The 19,045-nt window shown below is 34.2% G+C and overlaps 1 protein-coding gene across 1 annotated transcript in view; it reads left to right on the top strand.

Moving 5' to 3' along the window:
• Positions 1 to 19,045, top strand: part of EPHA5 (EPH receptor A5) — a 318,271-nt gene that overhangs the window by 18,024 nt on the left and 281,202 nt on the right. The window contains exon 2 of the mRNA XM_060012452.1: positions 11,058 to 11,122. Coding sequence (XP_059868435.1) covers positions 11,058 to 11,122 — 65 coding nt within the window. The remainder of the gene's footprint in view (positions 1 to 11,057; positions 11,123 to 19,045) is intronic.

The raw sequence follows: 19,045 nt of genomic DNA on the forward strand, positions 1-19,045 counted from the left end.
AGACATGATAGAAGAAGAACAGACTTCTGGCATAAGAGAGACTAAAGTCTGCCTTCAAATTCTGCCACTTAGCAGTTGTATCTGTTAGGATGTCTTCCTCTGCAAATAGCAAATCACTTCCCACTGGATTAAGCAACAAATCTGATTATTTCCCATATAACAGGAAGTCCTAAGAGAGGCAAATTTCAAATTTAGGTGGATTAGCAACTCTGTGATACAATTTTGAATCAGATACTTCTCATCCCTTCACTCTGCCAACCCTAATCTATAAGCTTTGCTCTCCTGCTGATTCTCCTTGTTTGCTCAAGATGGCTGCATCAGTTCCAGGAAATATACTCATACCCAGCAACTTTCAAGGCATCCAGGAGTTTCCTTTTCTACTGTTTTCTTCATAAAAACTCCTTTCCTTTGAAGATCACCTTCACAGCTCATTGGACAGAACTGAAACAATAGTTAAGACCACATAATTGGAACTGAGATAAGTTCAGCATCGCTAAATTGTGGAAGAAGAAGGAGGGAAAAGCCTGAATGAAACTGGAGAAGAAAATAGAGACCAATTTTTCTGGAAGAACTTACATTAAAAACAAGACACAACTACAAGGTTTGAAGTAGGGAGGTGACGTGGCCACATTGGTGGCTTAGAAAGGTCTTTATGGATTCAGTGTGTTGTAGACATTTTCAGGGATCATGCCTCTCTACTGAGAAACCAGTTAGGAGATTTTTCAAGTTAAAAATTATGGCACAGATTTGACTGGACTGGTTCTGCTGTGGAATGAAACAAAGAAGGCAGTTCAGAGAGCTATATACAGAATAGAGTTAGAACTGGTGGGATTTGGTTACTGATTCAATGTAGGGGGTAAAGGTGAAGGAAGACAAAGGTGATTCACAGACTTCTGGATGGAACAACTGGTTCTATGACATTGCATTCACTGAGATAGGGAACATAGGAGGAGGATTTTTTTGTACAAGGAAGATACTTTGTTCACTTTGCTACAGGTTGAATTTGAAATGACTGCAAGTCATGAATGTGTTAGTAAATAGACAGTTTTATAGGTTGATTGGAATTTCAAGAGAGAGAGATGGACAAAATATATGGATTTGGGGGGTTATTAATATTTACATTACAACTGAAGACTTGGAAGTTCATGAGCTCCTCTACAGGGGTTCTTTCATAGGGGGTATATGCTAATATCACCTCTAAAACCAGTCAGCTAACAAACAAAAGTTAAATATCCTAGCCATTCTCCATCCTAAATAGTCTGATTCAGCATGAATGGACTGGTGCTAAGACATTTGTTCTTTCCAAAGATTCTTTTTTCTTATTCCCATTTTAAGTCCTAGTCAAGAATCATTGGTATAGCGTGATAAGTGAAGACAGTCTACAAAAATAGAGTATTGATCAAAGCCAAGGTTTGAAGGGTTGGTAGAGGAAGAGTAGCTTATAATGGAAACACATAGCCAGAGAGGTTAAAGAAAACCACAGAAATGCATTGTCACTGAAGATGAAAGATGAGAGAGTGTCCATGGGGGTCATGATCATATGCTACCAAAACGTAAGGAAAATTAGGAACTCAGAGCTACATGATTTCTATCACAATTTTTAGAACCAATCTTTTAGATTGGTGAGATTTTCCACAGGCAGTGTTTGACAGCCATGGTTCATGTACAAATAAAGTAGATTCATTCATGATTAAGGTTTACTTCTTTGGATGCCCTGGGGAGATAGGTTGCTGCAATCAAGGTATTTGATGATGTCTAGGCTCTTAAGTGCGGGACTTGGTTATGGGAAAAACCATAAGCAAGGCTTGTGGACTGTCATGAAGGCTTCAGGTATTGCCTCATGTTTTTTTCCTCCCTTGATTTCCCTGCTGGGGCTCTGAATGATACTGCAAACTGTCAGTGCTGTGTGGATCCTCTAGGTTTGCTGGGATCGTTAAATGAAAGAATATATATAAATTGCCTGGTAGAGTACCTGACACATAGTAAACACTGAATAAGTTTCTTTTCTAATATTCTTCCTTTTTTTTTCCTAAAAAAAGGTTGTACAGTTATGTTGCTCAGAATTACAAAAGAAATGAATATTCTCTCATTCATTTTCGAAATACAGTTGGTTATAGATTCTTGCTTTCAAGCAAAGACGACAGAAATCTATGTAACACCCCTAAACCTAAAACATAATTCTTACCAAATTTACAAATTTAGTTTTCCAATGGGAAACACATGTCTTCTTTCTCTGCACTCCTGTTGCCAACTGTTCTTTGTTCCCTGAAGCAGTTGTCTCATTATAAAATTTAGCCCAGAAGCAAGAAATCACATCTGTGCTGAATGAGACTATGGAGAGAGGCTGGATAGCTGTATATCTGGGGTTTAGTCCCACAGATTAGTTAAACGTGTGCTGTAATTGAATCCAGTAGCTTTTCTGGTATTGTTAAATGGAAATCAATAAGCAAGCAAACATCAAAACTCGACTGTATTCAATGGGACTTTGGTTCAATGCCTTTAGAGAGAGAGAATTCCATCTTATCTGCTACTAATCCAAAGTATTGTCTCTTCACACTGTGATGGAGGTCTGACTACCATTATAATTGTGTTTGTGTGTTAATGTGAAGATCATGGGAAAAACAGAAACAATGTAAAATTACAAATATGCCTTTTGGGTCTCCTTTACCTTCATGTCATCAAGGATCACACATTCTTTCAAGGCATTACCCACTGATGGTGGTGGGACCATGCGCCTTCAGCTGTCTTTTGACTCTTCAAAGTTTCAAAACACATTCATCCCAATGCATCATTTTCCTGGAAAATCCAATAACATTTTTTTGCCTAATTATTAGCAAGATGTTACGGAGGAAGCAATGGAGTCAGAGGGATACACAGAGGGATATAACTTTGAAAGTTAAAGAGCATATTTGAATAATTAACTCCAATTACTCTTTAATTTTTAGAATGTGTGAAGTTGAAGGCTTACGAATCTTTTTGTGCATATTCCATTTTACTCATTCTGCCCTCCCTTTGTCCTTCTTGAATCCCAGCAAAAAGAATGAGTTAGCAACTCTCTGGCTTTTCTGAAAGTAAAATTTTTAAAAGCTTTTCTCTGTTTGTTCAAGAAAGCATTAAATTTATTAGTATGTAGTAATAAAATTAAGACATACTTAAGATTAGTTTGAATTAGTTTCTATTATAATTGTTATTTGGTTAGGCAGTTAACTGATTTTTACTTATTAAAAAGTTCCTGTATTTGTGAGTCATTGTTTTTCCTATGTTAACTTTAGGAATTTGCAATAGACTAAATACTCATTGACCTCTACAGAGTGATTTCTCCTGGAGAATCAGTGTTCTAAATTAATGATTAGATTACCAACCAATATGCCCATCGTCATTGTAATTATAGAGTGGCTGAGGGAAAATGACCTTGAAGACTGTCTCTCAGTTTAATGGTATGGCTTTATTTTAAAATATAAATAATAGAATAAAAACATTTTCCATAAAATTTCTGATATCTAATTAATGTCTTTCAGAGTAACTGTGGTATCAAACATTTCCTCTAATTATATTCATTAGTGGCTTCTCCCAGACAAGTTTTAATTAAGTTGTACAATGAAGATCAATACTCATTGTGTATTCATTGCAATTTACAACAAGCATATATACTGTTCAGAACAATTTAATTACTGTAATTGTAGCACAGAAGATACTTAGTGACTGTGCTGCATTACTGCCAAACCGCCTTTTAATAAATTCAGTAATGAAATTAGAAAAGGAAATTCTGAAAATTCACATTTATATATACACTATGTCTAAACCGGTTTTTATGTTAGTAGCTTAAGCAATGGGGGGAATGGAAGCATTGATAATATCAGTGGCATAAAGCTTTTTCATGCATGCCATCATGAATGTTGAGAAATTATTAGAGCATAAATGACTACACTTGTAATAATAGTTACTTTGGTTACTAAAAATAATGTATGGGTGTTGGGTATTCAGAATACTCTGTTTTCTCTAAATAAGATGTCAAGTTTTGTTACTTCCATTTCCTTAAATAGGAGTAGTATTTTCATTCATAAGGAATGCTTCCAAATGTGTTAACTTCTATTAATGATGATCATGCTGCTGATACATTGTGCAAGGAATTGTGGAAGTAGAGATTTTCTGGAGGCATCATAGGTGTTTCTGAGATTGGGTTTCTGAGATTTGGCACTGGTGAAATTTGAGCCACATAATTCTTTCCTGTGGGGTGGAAGAAGTTTTGCTATTCACTGAAGGATGTTTAGTCAGTTGCATGCCTGGCTTCTTCCCATGAGAGGCCAGTAGCAGATACTCCCCTACTTCCCAGTTTTGACGATCAAAAATGTCTCCAGACATTATCAGATGCCCATGTTGAGAACTACTGGTGTGTGTTGATTCAGCCACACCCTCCTGATCTGTCTACTGAGCAAATGATTCATTCATAAGACAAACAGCTATTCAGCTGTTCTGAATGCAGGCTAGGTTCATAGGCATGAGTCAAACATAGTGTTCTTTTAGGGGAACAATAAAATTCTATGTATTCCGTGTTTTGGATATAAGAATTGGGTGTTAATAAAATATTCAGTAATACTACCTTACCCACAATTAGGAAAAGGAGAATCAGAGATCGTTTCCTGGGGAAGACAGTTTCTGAAATATGTTTTGAAGTACAAATGAAGACTTAGCAGTTCACAAAGGGAGAAGGGTATTTGAGATAGCTAAAGCAGCATGTGCAAGACTTGGAGGTATAAGAAAGCCCTCTTACTCTTATCTGTACCTATCTGTATATCTAATTTTATGTAGATATAATTTTAGATAGTTACTTTTCCTGAGGCATCAAATCCCAATTTACTCTGCATTACATGAACAAAATTATAAAGTAGTAATCTGCAGGTAATTACCTAAAACACCTAATTTTTCTCTTTTTTTCCTCAATTTCCAATTCAGTAATGGTATATGTAAATATCTGCTTTGCACTGTGAATGTTATGAAATCATCTTCTAGGAGGAAAGCAATTTTAGGCAGTATGGAAAAGTGACATGCATGTATTTCCTATAAAACTCCTAATCTGTTTACCTGAAGAAAATCTTTTGACAAGATCATCAAAAGAAAGATGATATACATTCCTATTGTAGTTATTTCCATGTGTTCAGTAATGTATTCCAATATGGGAAACTCCCAATAAATTGTAAAAATAGTGAAGCTAGTATTTTCATTTACTTTCACACTTACACATTTTCTAAGCCAAGAAGAGTAAAAATAGTAATTTTAATTAAAGTTAATTCAAATGAGGGCAATTAAATTTTAGAAAGACATCTGGAATTCTGTTGATAATAATGAGTATTTCAAGAATGCACATATTATTAAGAAGTCTACAAGGAATGCTGTGTTTCTCATGGCAGGCTAGTTATGAATTCCTAGAATTCCTATGCACATCACTTTGCCACCACAGGATTAAGTTCAGTTTGACTGCCATCGCAGCAGAAGACCTTTAGTTTGCTCATTTGCTCTACTTTATCTAGTCCACACAGATATGCCGCTGCTCAATATCAAAGGTGAGTAAAATGAATCATAAAGATGAATAAACAGAAGGATTTAGGTTCTGCACTTCCCTGATATTTAGTCATGTCTAGACACAGACCTAGTGCCCCAGAAAAACTAAAATGAGGACAAGGACATTTAAGTTTAATGTAGCCTTATTCCCATAGAAACCAGAAGAGCCAACAGTAGCGTAAAAAGAAAACAGTACGGATCTACCTGAAAAATTAAATTTAGTGGACTGACTCGAGGATTTGCAAGGTTAGTGGGTAGTGAAATAGTTTTGGTCTGTTTGTTTTTGGTTTTTGCTGTTTTAAAACAATAGTTTTCGAGTTAGGTCAGTTTCCTTTAAAAAACAATAATTCCACATATCATTTATTGTTTTATTCCCTAAAGCCAACATGCTGTATGTAGGCTAAAGTTGATACAAACATTCTGTAGGCATACATTTTTATAGTTAAAGAGCTCAGAACTTAATGAGGAAAATAGACAAGTTTAAGGGTAGGTTACTGTATTGAGTATATATCTGTGTTTTCTAAGATTTTAAAGTTTTTGATTTATTTTCATATTAATAGTTTTAATACAGACTGTTACCTTAGTGTGTAAGATATGTATGTTTGCATATATGATATGAAATGAAATGATGGATAATAAGGGTAAAATGCACATAATTTCCATAGCATGCCAAAAATTTCTATTTCAGTTGTGATCCTGATTTCCTTGATCAAAATAATTTCAGAGTATGGTCTCTTGTAGAAGTTTTACACATTTCTCAGCCTATCTAATGTTAAACCTTTAGTACCCTAGGCTTACACTTGCAGATCCAACCATCTTTTTAGAATTGCGGGCATTTCAAGATACTGTAGTTTGAGAAAGCTTCAGTACCTCTGACGAGGGTTAACCCAGTCGTTTCCCTTTTGGGTCCAAATACCATGCTCATTCAAAGTGGTTCAGCGGCACAGCACACCAGGTAGATCCATTTGGTTTAGGCATAATATATTTGAAAGATAATGGTCTATGATCTAGGTCTAAAGCATTTTGACTACATAGCACCTTTTTTTTAAACATCTTTATTGGAGTATAATTGCTTTACAATGGTGTGTTAGTTTCTGCTTTATAACAGAGTGAATCAGCTCTATGTATACATATATCCCCATATCCCCTCCCTCTTGCATCTCCCTCCCACCCTCCCTATCCCACCCCTCTAGGTGGACACAAAGCACTGAGCTGATCTCCCTGTGCTATGCAGCTGCTTCCCACTAGCTATTGATTTTACATTTGGTAGCGTATATATGTCCATGTCACTCTCTCACTTTGTCCCAGCTTACCTTCCCCCTTCCCGTGTCCTCAAGTCCATTCTCTACATCTGCGTCTTTATTCCTGTCCTGCCCCTAGATTCTTCATAACCATTTTTTTTTATTCCATATATATGTGTTAGCATTGAGTATTTGTTTTTCTCTTTCTGACTTACTTCACTCTGTATAACAGACTCTAGGTCCATCCACCTCATTACAAATAACTCAATTTTGTTTCTTTTTATGGCTGAGTAATATTCCATTGTATATATGTGCCACATCTTCTTTATCCATTCATCTGTTGATGGACACTTAGGTTGCTTCCATGTCCTGGGTATTGTAAATAGAGCTGCAATGAACATTGTGGTACATGACTCTTTGTGAATGATGGTTTTCTCAGGGTTTATGCCCAGTAGTGGGATTGCTGGGTCATATGGTAGTTCTATTTTTCATTTTTTAAGGAACCTCCATACTGTTCTCCATAGAGGCTATATCGATTTACACTCCCACCAAGAATGCAATAGGGTTCCCTTTTCTCCACACCCTCTCCAGCATTTATAATTTGTAGATTTTTTGATGATGGCCATGTGATAGGTGTTAGCTCTTCTCTAAATGTTTGATAGAATTCGCCTGTGAAGCCATCTGGTCCTGGGCTTTTTTTGTTGGAAGATTTCTAATCACAGTTTCAATTTCAGTGCTTGTGATTGGTCTCTTCATATTTTCTATTTCCTGGTTCAGTCTCAGAAGGTTGTGCTTTTCTAAGAATTTGTCCATTTCTTCCAGGTTTTCCACTTTATTGGCATATAGTTGCTTATAGTAATGTCTCATGATCCTTTGTATTTCTGCAGTGTCAGCTGTTACTTCTTTTTCATTTCTAATTCTGTTGATTTGAGTCTTCTTTTTTTTCTGGGTGAGTCTGGCTAATGGTTTATCAATTTTGTTTATCTTCTCAAAGAACCAGCTTTTAGTTTTATTGATCTTTGCTATTGTTTCCTCCATTTCTTTTTCATTATTTTCTGATCTATTCTTTATGATTTCTTTCCTTCTGCTAACTTTGGGTTTTTTTTCCTTCTTCTTCTTTCTCTAATTTCTTTAGGTATAAGGTTAGGTTGTTTATTTGAGATTTTTCTTGTTTCTTGAGGTAGGATTGTATTGCTGTAAACTTCCCTCTTACAACTGCTTTTGCTGCATCCCATAGGTTTTGGGCCATTTTGTTTTCATTGTCATTTGTTTCTAGGTATGTTTTGAGTTCCTCTTTGATTCCTTGAGTGATCTTTTGGTTACTTAGTAGCGTATTGTTTAACCTCCATGTGTTTGTATTTTTACACATTTTTTCCTGTAATTGATATCTAGTCTCATAGCATTGTGGTCGGAAAAGATACTTCATATGATTTTAATTTTCTTAAATTTACTAAGGCTTGATTTGTGACCCAAGATATGATCTATCCTGGAGAATGTTCCATGAGCACTTGAGAAGAAAGTGTATTCTTTTGTTTTTGGATGGAATGTCCTATAAATATCAATTAAGTCCATCTTGTTTAATGTATCATTTAAATATTGTGTTTCCTTATTTATTTTCATTTTGGTTGATCTGTCCATTGGTGAAACTGTGGTGTTGAAGTCCCCTGCTATGATTGTGTCACTGTCGATTTCCCCTTTTATGGCTGTTAGCATTTGCCTTATGTATTGAGGTGCTCTTATGTTGGGTGCATAAATATTTACAATTGTTATATTTTCTTCTTAGATTGATCCCTTGATCATTATATAGTGCCCTTCTTTGTCTCTTGTAATTGTGTTTATTTTAAAGTCTATTTTGCCTGTTATGAGAATTGCTACTCCAGCTTTCTTTTGATTTCCATTTGCCTGGAATACTTTTTTTTATCCCCCCACTTTCAGTCTGTTTGTGTCCCTAGGTCTGAAGTGGGTCTCATGTAGACAGCATATATACAGGTCATGTTTTTGTATCCATTCAGCCAGTCTGTGTCTTTGGTTGGAGCATTTAATCCATTTGCAATTTAATCCATTTGCAATTATTGATATATATCTTCCTATTACCATTTTCTTAATTGTTTTGTGTTTGTTATTGTAGGTCTTTTCCTTGTCTTGTGTTTCCTGCGTAGAGAAGTTCCTTTAGTATTTTCTGTAAAGCTGGTTTGGTGGTGCTGAATTCTCTTAACTTTTGCTTGTCTGTAAAGTTTTTAACTTCTCCGGCAAATCTGAATGAGATCCTTGCTGGGTAGAGGAATCTTGGTTGTAGGTTTTTCCCTTTCATCACTTTAAATGTGTCCTGCCACTCCCTTCTGGCTTGCAGAGTTTCTTCTGAAAGATAAGTTGTTAACCTTATGGGGATTCCCTTATAGTTATTTCTTGCTTTTCCCTTGTTGCTTTTAATATTTCTTCTTTGTATGTAATTTTTGTTAGTTTGATTAATATGTGTCTTGGTATGTTTCTCCTTGGATTTCTCCTGTATGGGACTCTCTGCGCTTCCTGGACTTGACTGACTATTTCCTTTCCCCTATCAGGGACATTTTCTCTTCAAATAATCTCTTCAAATATTTCTCTAATATAATCTTTTCAAATATTTTTCAGTCCCTTTCTCTTTCTCTTCTTCTTCTGGGACCCCTTTAATTCAAATGTTGGTGCATTTAATATTGTTGCTGAGTTCTCTGAGACTGTCCTCAATTATTTTCATTCTTTTTTCTTTATTCTGCCCTCTGGTAGTTATTTCCACTATTTTATTTTCTGGGTCACTTATCTGTTGTTCTGCTTCAGTTATTCTGCCATTGATTCTTTCTAGAGAATTTTTAATTTCATTTATTGTGTTGTTTATCATTATTTGTTTGCTCTTTAGTTCTTCTAGGTCCTTGTTAAACGTTTCTTATATTTTCTCCGTTCTATTTCCAAGATTTTGGATCATCTTTACTATCATTACTCTGAATTCTTTTTCAGGTAGACTGCCTATTTCCTCTTCATTTGTTTGGTCTGGTGGGTTTTTACCTTGCTCCTTCATCTGCTACATATTTCTCTGTCTTATTTTGCTTAACTTACTGTGTTTGGGGTCTCCTTTTCGCAGGCTCCAGGTTTTTGTCGCAGGTTGTTGTTTTTTTTGTCTGCCCCCATTGGGTAAGGTTGGTTCAGTAGGTTGTGTAGGCTTCCTGGTGGAGGGGACTGGTGCCTGTGTTCTGGTGGATGAGGCTGGATTTTGTCTTTCTGGTGGGCAGGACCGCGTCCAGTGGTGTGTTTGGGGGTGTCTGTGAACTTAGTGTGATTTTAGTCAGCCTCTCTGCCTAGCACACTTTTAAACTACTTTAATTTCAGAGGGACAGTAGGTGAACCTTTTGAAATATAAACTCCCTGAGTGTCTATGTATCTGTGTGTGAGTATGTGCAAGTTTGTGAGTGTGCGAATGTTGGTGCATGGACCTGTGCATACTCTTCCATTGCTTTCTTTTGCAATGATGATGTTCGGACTTCCATCTTGGGAGTTACTAATATGTTAGGATACCCAGCCCTAATTGAATTCTGCCTTTCAAAATGTAGCTAACAGTTTTGTAAAAAACACATTTTGGACTATAGTTATATATAAATGAAAGTATCTTTGGGAATGCAATGAGCACTTAGCTATTGCAACAACCTTAAGAGCTGCTGCATTTCCTAGGCTTGGTTAAGAGTGTATAGATTTATTTCTTAATTAAATTTGCAATTTGGATTACGGATTTTGGTTAATATCACAAAAAATCTTACAAACTTGGGAATAGTTTATTGTTGTTTAATGTAAATTATTTGTTCATTGCCTTTATAACAGCTTTCCAGAAGAAAATAGAGTATATTTAGCCCCAACTTTACAGCTGCAGCTTAATCCCAAGAACCAGCATCTTTAAAAAATAGACAATGGTCCTCATGGTTTTCTACGGACCTTTCCTTTTTTTCTTTTTCTTATTAATTCTTTTCCTTTATTCCTGTTTGACCAAAAAAAAAGCACTTAGGGTAATAACTTGTTTATATACTTTTGCTGTTATTTTTCTCCAAATAATTATTCAAACTCACTTATTCTCTTGCATCCTAATAATGTTTTCTTCAAATTATAACTCTTGTATTCATCATAATGAATGCTCAATTTACTTTCAGTTATGGATGTAATATGTGCTTTTAATAACACTATGAAAATAGTGATATATTTTTGTATATTTGACTCAGTTTTGTTTTCTTTCTCTTTTAGTGAATTTGTTGGATTCACGGACTGTCATGGGGGACTTGGGATGGATTGCTTTTCCAAAAAATGGGGTAAGCCTTTATAAAATCTTCCCTACAACTTAAACTACTTGAATAGACATCATCTTAAATATCATATAGTTGTAAATTCTCTGGACATATTTGATGTTAAGAAAAGAGGGGTGTGTGTGAAGGGGAGTGAGGAGACTTCAAATTAGCTTTGACTGGGAAAAGCAAGCAAATTGGGAAGAGATTTTTATTACTGAAAAACAAATATATTATTTTCCTCTCTGAATATTTCTCCGTAAAGAAATGTGAAGTTTCTTCAGCATTCAGGAGAGTTTCAGATTGAAGCAACCAACACATTTTTAGAACTGGTTTATCTTTAAAAAAAAAAAAAAAAAGAAGAAGAAGAAGAAGAGCTAAGAAGAAAGCAAAGATTTGCTGCTAATTTGCCCTTATCTTGTTTATATTGAATAGGAAATAAAAGTTCATGTGTCAATGACAGTGTTGAATCAAACACTGGAACCAACTTATTATGTGTTTAATTTACTACATTAGGGAATTAAAATATTATAAGAAATTCCTTTAAATTCCATTGAAATTAAAAATGTCTCAGATTATTCATCATTCAAAGGTTTTCTTTTAATTCTTGAATTTTTCTCTATTGAGAACTTTCAGAAAAGATGCTCCATTGGAAGATTTTTATAATCAACCATTGTTTTTTTATTACTAAATTATTTTATGGTGTACATTAAAAATAACTTCTTTGGGATGAAAATTAGGTAAGCCATTTTTTAACAATATGCCTATTAATATATTTATAGTACTAAGAATCTTAATACATAGATTATATAAAAAGTATTCCATTATCTCGTACTTAATTAAAAACACATCCATATTATCAGATGGAAAATGAAAACATAAGTAAAATATTGTGACATAAAATCTTTGTATTACATAGAAAACATTAACTGTATTGCATGACTATTATATTGAAAACAATCTAGACTTTGATAGAATATTTTTATTATATAATGACTTTAATATTTAAATATTTTTTTAATTTTCAAGCTAAAACTACCCAACATCATTATTGAACCAACTCTGCTCAATAGTCTATAATAACCTAAATGGGAAAAGAATTTAAAAAAGAATAGTTACATGTATATGTGTAACTGAATCACTTTGCTGTACACCTGAAACTAACACAACATTGTTAATCAACTATACTCCAATATAAAATAAAAATAAAAAATAAAATAAAACACACATGGATTTTTATAATAAAAAATAAAATATATAAAAAAGAAAAGTAAAAATAATCAAATCACCTTGTGACAAAAACAAATAATATTTTCAATCCTCCATTTAAAGGAAAAGTATTGTTAAACAATTTGAATGCTTAAAACTTTATTATACAGTGTATATATGCAATTAATTAGAAGATTATGCACACTAGTAATACTTCATATGACTTTGAAGGTTAATTTCAATTTAATTAAGCAATTTAATATTATACCAAATCTGGTTATAACAACCCAAATAACCAAAACTTAAAATTTTTTTCTAATTGATGAGTATAACAGATGTTTTAATTGGTCCTTTACTTAGAACATTCTTTCTGTGGAAATAAGACAAGTAGTATTAATTGTTCTAATGCATAATAATTTATATGTTAATATCCTCATCTCAGTGTGCTTTCTCTTTTTTCATTAAGTTGGTATTTCTTTTTGGTTGTAAATATTATGGTTACATTTAGAGGTATAATATAAATAAAGTAATACAAGTAGATTGTTAAGATATTAAAACATGAAGATAAGCCAAATGAAAAACAAATTGTCTTACTCAGATATAGCCAGTGCCAACATAAAGGTATATATATTCTCTTAATCTGTCTTTTATCTTTCTTATGCTCTTCCTTTCTCCATTCTTTCTTTATCCTTCCCCTCACTCACCACCTCTGAGTTACTGTCTTTCTTTCATCTTTCACCACCCCTATACAGGAAGATGGCTGGCTAACATCCATCTATGAGAACCTGTAAATGTATTTTGTACTCTGCATTTTTTCACATATCAAAAATGATTTATTTCATAAATATCTTATATTGCCCTTCCTGAGAAGATGGCTGACATATTGGGTTGAAATTAATTTTTTAAAAGTGAGAAAATACGTCATATTCTCTTTGAATCGCTCTGAGTTTAGTTTTGTGTTCCTCCTTTTTCCATTCAGAAGTTATTCAGACAAGATTTGACAGAGTGTAACTCTGAGGGTAAATCTGATGTTGTAGTTGTTCTTGTAACTAGACATTTTTAGGGAAATTACTCAATTTTGTATGTGATTTCTGCGTAAAGCACAATTGACTCCTTTATAAAAACATAATCTTTTTATCAAAAATGGGCTATTTCCAGTCATTCTAACAACTTCCTCCTTTCTTTTACTTTCTGTATAATTGTTAGTATAGTGTTAATTTTGTTCAGATTTTTAAATGAGTATTTTTTCAAAACTCTTGTAATTTTTTGAGTGATGTTTCTTTTGACATAGCTAATGCCTGATGTTAATACTGAAGAAAAAGAAGTTAAACTAGAGAAACTTAGGGAATGTGCACTTATCCGAGTATGAGGAATGCATGTGGAATTCAGGTGTTATATTGATGGTATGTCACCCATATGCAAAATGAAGAAAGTATATATATACTTCTTATATATTGTTATTAGGCTGAGTCATTTAGGATTAGATAAGAAATCTAACTCTAAGTGAAATGTAGATCACTGGTGTGATATCAGCAAAAATTTTGGAATAGGGACATCTGAAAATTTTCTCTTCCATGAAAGCCATGAGAAAAGTGGAAAATATTATAAGAATCAACTTTTCAGAACTCTGGAAATTAACCAAAATCTTGGAGCAATCCAGGGAACATTTAGTCAAAAAAAGGACTAAATCTTGTTAGAACAACAAGTTTGTGGCATTTCAAGGTGCCCTGTGTCCTTTTCTGCCACTCCAGCTCTTTAGTGTAGCCTTGGACGAAACCAAAAATCTGTTGTCAGGGTGAAAAACAGCAGTCTGGCAGGCACTAGGGTGGGCAGAGTCAGGTAGGAGACTCTTCAAAGACTTGATCTCAGAGGATTGTCATTATATATAACCTGATAACTCCATGAAAGAATGCTCTTGTAAGGCTGTCTTGACTTGTCTGACTTAGAGCTCCCCCAGTCTGAAAGCCTTTACTGTATTAAGTAGAGAAGAATATTCTTTTTTTCAGAACATTTCCTGAACCTCAGGCCTTAAGAATGAATGTTTTATTATTTTATTTCTTAGACCGATAAAAATAGTACCCTAAATCTAGGCCTAAGAATTGGGCAAGTAACTTAGAGAAACCCTATTCTTCCCTTGTAGTCAGGCACACATTCCATACACCTCTTAGAAACAGTCATTGCACCTGTCATACTTTTTCTTTGCTTTTAAGCTTTTAGATTTCTTATGGCAATCTCATATTTACCACTGTACAGTGTTTCTAAAACTAGGCTCAGTTCCTGGCATATAATAGAACTTCAATAAATATTTATTAGAAGGATAACTGTTTGTTTGTTAATTTATGAAATGGGACATACATTACTGAGATGTAGTTTTGCATGAAGATTAAATAAGTGGGACTGAGGGTAGAACTGGGCACAGTGTTGGCACCCAGTAAACATCCTTTCTTTGATCTTCTGCTGCATTTCTGTTCTCCTCATATTAAAAGATCCATCAGTCAATCATGTTTTTGTGTTTCTTTGTTAGTTTTTTGACTATATCTGTATGAATTCATTGTCAGCATTTAAAGATTGGGAGATTTCATATAAAGTCTGAATTTCCAGCTTCTCTGTTTAGTTGGAAGTTTCAGAAAGCCAGAGCTAGCAGCTTTCTATGACCTCAACAGCCCAAAGCTGAGTAAAGGCTGCAACTGGAAGAGAGTAAGCAAATTCTCCTATCTGACTCAATTTCTACCTGCTGCTCTTTGGTCATTTAAGTTGTTGGTCTGCAATGTTGGCATTATCATGGAGTCATTTTTTAATACTGCACAAGCATCGGTTTTTTCTTCTGTTTTAGGAGGGACTTTAAAAAACTTCTCTTGTGTTACATGCTGAGACTGTTTCTTCCTAGTTTTTGTTTGAGTGCTTCACCTCAGTTACGGCACATCATTTGAATTTGGGCTTCAGCATGTGCTTTGTAGCTACAATGTATGAGGTAGACAGTGGGTGTATGTGTGAGTGTCTTCTGCCTCATGGTAATAACTTGAAGCCTCCTTCCTTTTTTTTTTTTCTGTACATATCTAGGAGTACTATGTTACAGCAAAGTTTGCTTTCATGCAAACTTGCTGCATTCGTTCATTCAACAGATATATATTGGACACTTAGTTTGTGGCTTGAACTCTTCTAAGAGTGTGCCTTACTTAGTTTGTGCCTAGTTTTGGTAGTTAGTTATAGTAGTGAAGAAGAGTCAGTGCCTACTATAACCAGGGTTACGGTAGTGAAGATAGTAAGTGAAGAAAACAAGCAAAAGTCCCTGATACCCTGGAGCTTGGGGCAGTGTTGATATTTTGAGAATGCGTTATCAGAGTGTTAGAGCAATGTGATAAATGAAATGCATTCTATTATTTTCTTTCTATACTTGTATGAAAGTGGCAGAGAGGTGACAGTATTCTCTCAAGGTCATTAAAGTAGCTTGTGACATAAATGGGAGCAACACATGTATTGCATTTGGCACATGTGCTGTCATATCATTGTTTCTCATTGTCTTGCCATGAAAAAAATACTCTTTCATTTAGTACGTAAATTCATTTAGTACTGACAATGACAATGTAAAAAGAGATATTTAGTATTTTTTTGTAGATGAAGAAAATGAGGCTCAGTAAGGGTAAGTGATTTTCCCAAGTTTATGCAGTTGGTAAGAGACTGAGGCCATTTTAAACCCAGGTCTTCCAGGATACTGATTATTTTAAACCAGAGGTGAACTCCTACAAATAGGTAGGTCTCCAGAGACATAGGTTCTGGATGGTTCTCAGACTTCTAGTTCATGTAAGAGAGGAATTCATGCTGAAGAGAAAATTCACCTCAAAGAAAGTTTTAAATGAGGTGGAGTGGGTCACATGCTATTAATTGCTAGATCATAATACATTTTTGGAAAAATGTATATAGCACATAGATGCTCAAATATATAAGTTGCATTGTTGTATTGTGTATATAACAAATATATATATATAATTAAATAATTATATAAAAGGTAGATAGATAATGAAAAGGATGAATTAACTTGACTCCCAGCTATATCTGTAATTCACTCTATTATTTTTGGGACCTGTGTGAATATCCGCTTTCCTGTCTGTTAAGCAAGGATGGGTGGCTATTATATCATCTATCTTGCAGTGTTGTTTTAGGATAAAGTAAGATAATGTATTTGAATGCACCACATCATCACTCAACCACTAAAGGAGTAGAAAAGATGATGGTTGGTTAAAAAGCTACTTTTGTATTGCTGTTTTCAAACACAACCAGAAAGCAACAGTTTGGTGGTTAAAAGCAACAACCACTCAGGTATCTCTTTGGCATTTGACTGTTCAAATGAAGTAAGTAAACTCTTAAGAGTTTTTATGCCTCAACTCCCAAATGTGGGACCCAGTACTCTAATTTCACTTTGAATAAAATTAAGGGGAGGGTTTGTCAATTGTTTTTTTCTCCCAGAACTGGTCTTTAATTGTAGACAGAAATAAAAACAAATAAGCAAAACACAGACTGACTTCTGGCTTAATTGTTGTATAATGTGCATAGTTACCCTCAATTCTAAATTTCACTGCCTATTTGAGTAAATATTTTTTTCCTCCAGAGCACCTTTTGTTAGTATTTTACACTGAGGTTCTCAAACTTTTTCAGCCTCAACCCATTAGGACATAATTCTAACAGTAATAGTAATTTGTAATTGTGAATAAGGAATAATTAAGAGGCGTTGAGAATTAATTTATTTCATGATTGACTCTATTGTCAACCCTCTTTTTTTATATTTACATAAGATTTTGTCTTAAAATACTTGTTACTTTTTTAACCATTGCCTTATTTTTAAAAATTAATATACTTAATTTTTTTAGAGAAGTTTTGGGTTTGCATAAAAGTGAGCAGAAGGTATGCAGAGTTCTTATACACAACTTCAATATTCCTCCTTACCCTTTTTTCACTATTAGCATGTTGCATTAGTGTGGTACATTTGTTACAATAGACCAGGCAATGTTGATACATTATTATTAGGTAAATTCCAGGTTTATATTAAAGTGCACTCTTTCTCTTGTACATTCTCTGGGTTTTAACAAATACATAATAATATGTGTTTACCATTGTAGTATCATACAGAACATTCCCTGTCCTATCTGTACACACCCTGAAGATGTACTTTGCTTCCTTCTCATTACAGTAGCATTATTTCATTCACCTTCTGGAACATTTAATGTTGATTAATTTATATAGTCTAATCATTCATGTTAATAGCATTGTTTCCTGCAAATTTTGAGCAAGGGTTTTCAAAACATTCTTATAAGAATAAAATGAATGGCTGTCGTGTTTGTTTAGAGAAGATTATGCTCTTAACGTCTTAGAAATTTCACTATTGCTCTTTTTCCATATGTTGTTGTTACAAAAGATCACAAGATAGACCTGCCTTCTTTGCTTTGGCAGAAAGCCTTTTCCCCACTGAGTCCTTTGTACTTCCTGTTCACACAGTGGGCAAGCCATCACATTCCCCTGGCTGTCACCTCTGAATCGTATTGCAAATTCTGATTTTATTTTTGCTCTCTTTTCCTATTCCATTCAAAGAAGATAAACATTATTTTTGCAGTCTTTTCTTACGCTGATCTTAGAGGGTATTAGGATCATTCAAAATAACTTATTCATTTGAGAGAGATTTCAGAATATTGACTTAAATCATATTTGTACTAAAATGGAGACAGTGTAACCTGCTCTCTGCCTAGGGGAGAAAGAGCAAGCAATAGTCCTACATAAAGTCACTTCAAAACAGGAGTTTATGGCTTTTCTTGTTTTAGTGTCAGTTTGTTCTATTTTCTGATTTCTTTGAGACAGAGAATCTGTGTTTACTTTTGAAGTTGAAAATAACTCAAGTTTAGATCACTCAGAATGGACTGTGAATCCATCATTAGTGTTTTATGTGGATTCTCTTGAATCAAGAGAAACTTAAACTGGATTTTCTGATACTCAGATTTTGGTAAAAGTGTATGTGAGAGTTTTGTGTGTGATTCCTCCTCCCCAAACTTAAAGGCAAAGAATGAGGAGAAGTATTTGAACACTGCTAATCTCATATATTTTGGTTATGATCAGGATGTTTTGACAGAACCTTGTTTTGGCTTTGCTTTCTACCAAAGGAGAGGAAAGATAATGACAAGCACTGAGGCCCACACTGAGCATGGAGAGGCTAATAAAGATTAAAGTTATGCTGAAGGGGAAAAAAGAACACATTAGTGGATATAGAAAAGCTCTTTATTTGGACAGTGATAGAAAAGAATTCTAAAGGGAATGGATATTATACTTTATAATGCAAATGCCGGTATAATGAAGAACAATCCTATTCCAAAGTAGTTTTGTATCCATTATTTTTTAGAAAAACGAAAAGCACACCCAACCCGTGAGGTAATTAATATAAATAATTTAAGGAATTCAAGACAGTCACTTAGCATACACTGAAGTTTAGATGAAGCACAGTTTCACATTTAGATTTCCCACATAGAAACTAAGCAATTATGAAGAAAGTTTTTTAAAATGTGCAGTTCTGCTTTGCCATATGAGACAAATGTTGTATTTTGCCTTTGCTATATATTGAATGTATTAGCAACAGTCACAGTGTATTCATTCAAGGTAGGATTGAGACGTGCATATACTATTTGTTTACTAGGTGTCACTCTGTTTATATATTTAAAGTCACTATAAAACAGTGCCTATATTTTCTTCTTTACAGTCTCT

This window comes from Delphinus delphis, chromosome 5 (assembly GCF_949987515.2).
Source record: "Delphinus delphis chromosome 5, mDelDel1.2, whole genome shotgun sequence".
NCBI lineage: Eukaryota > Metazoa > Chordata > Mammalia > Artiodactyla > Delphinidae > Delphinus > Delphinus delphis.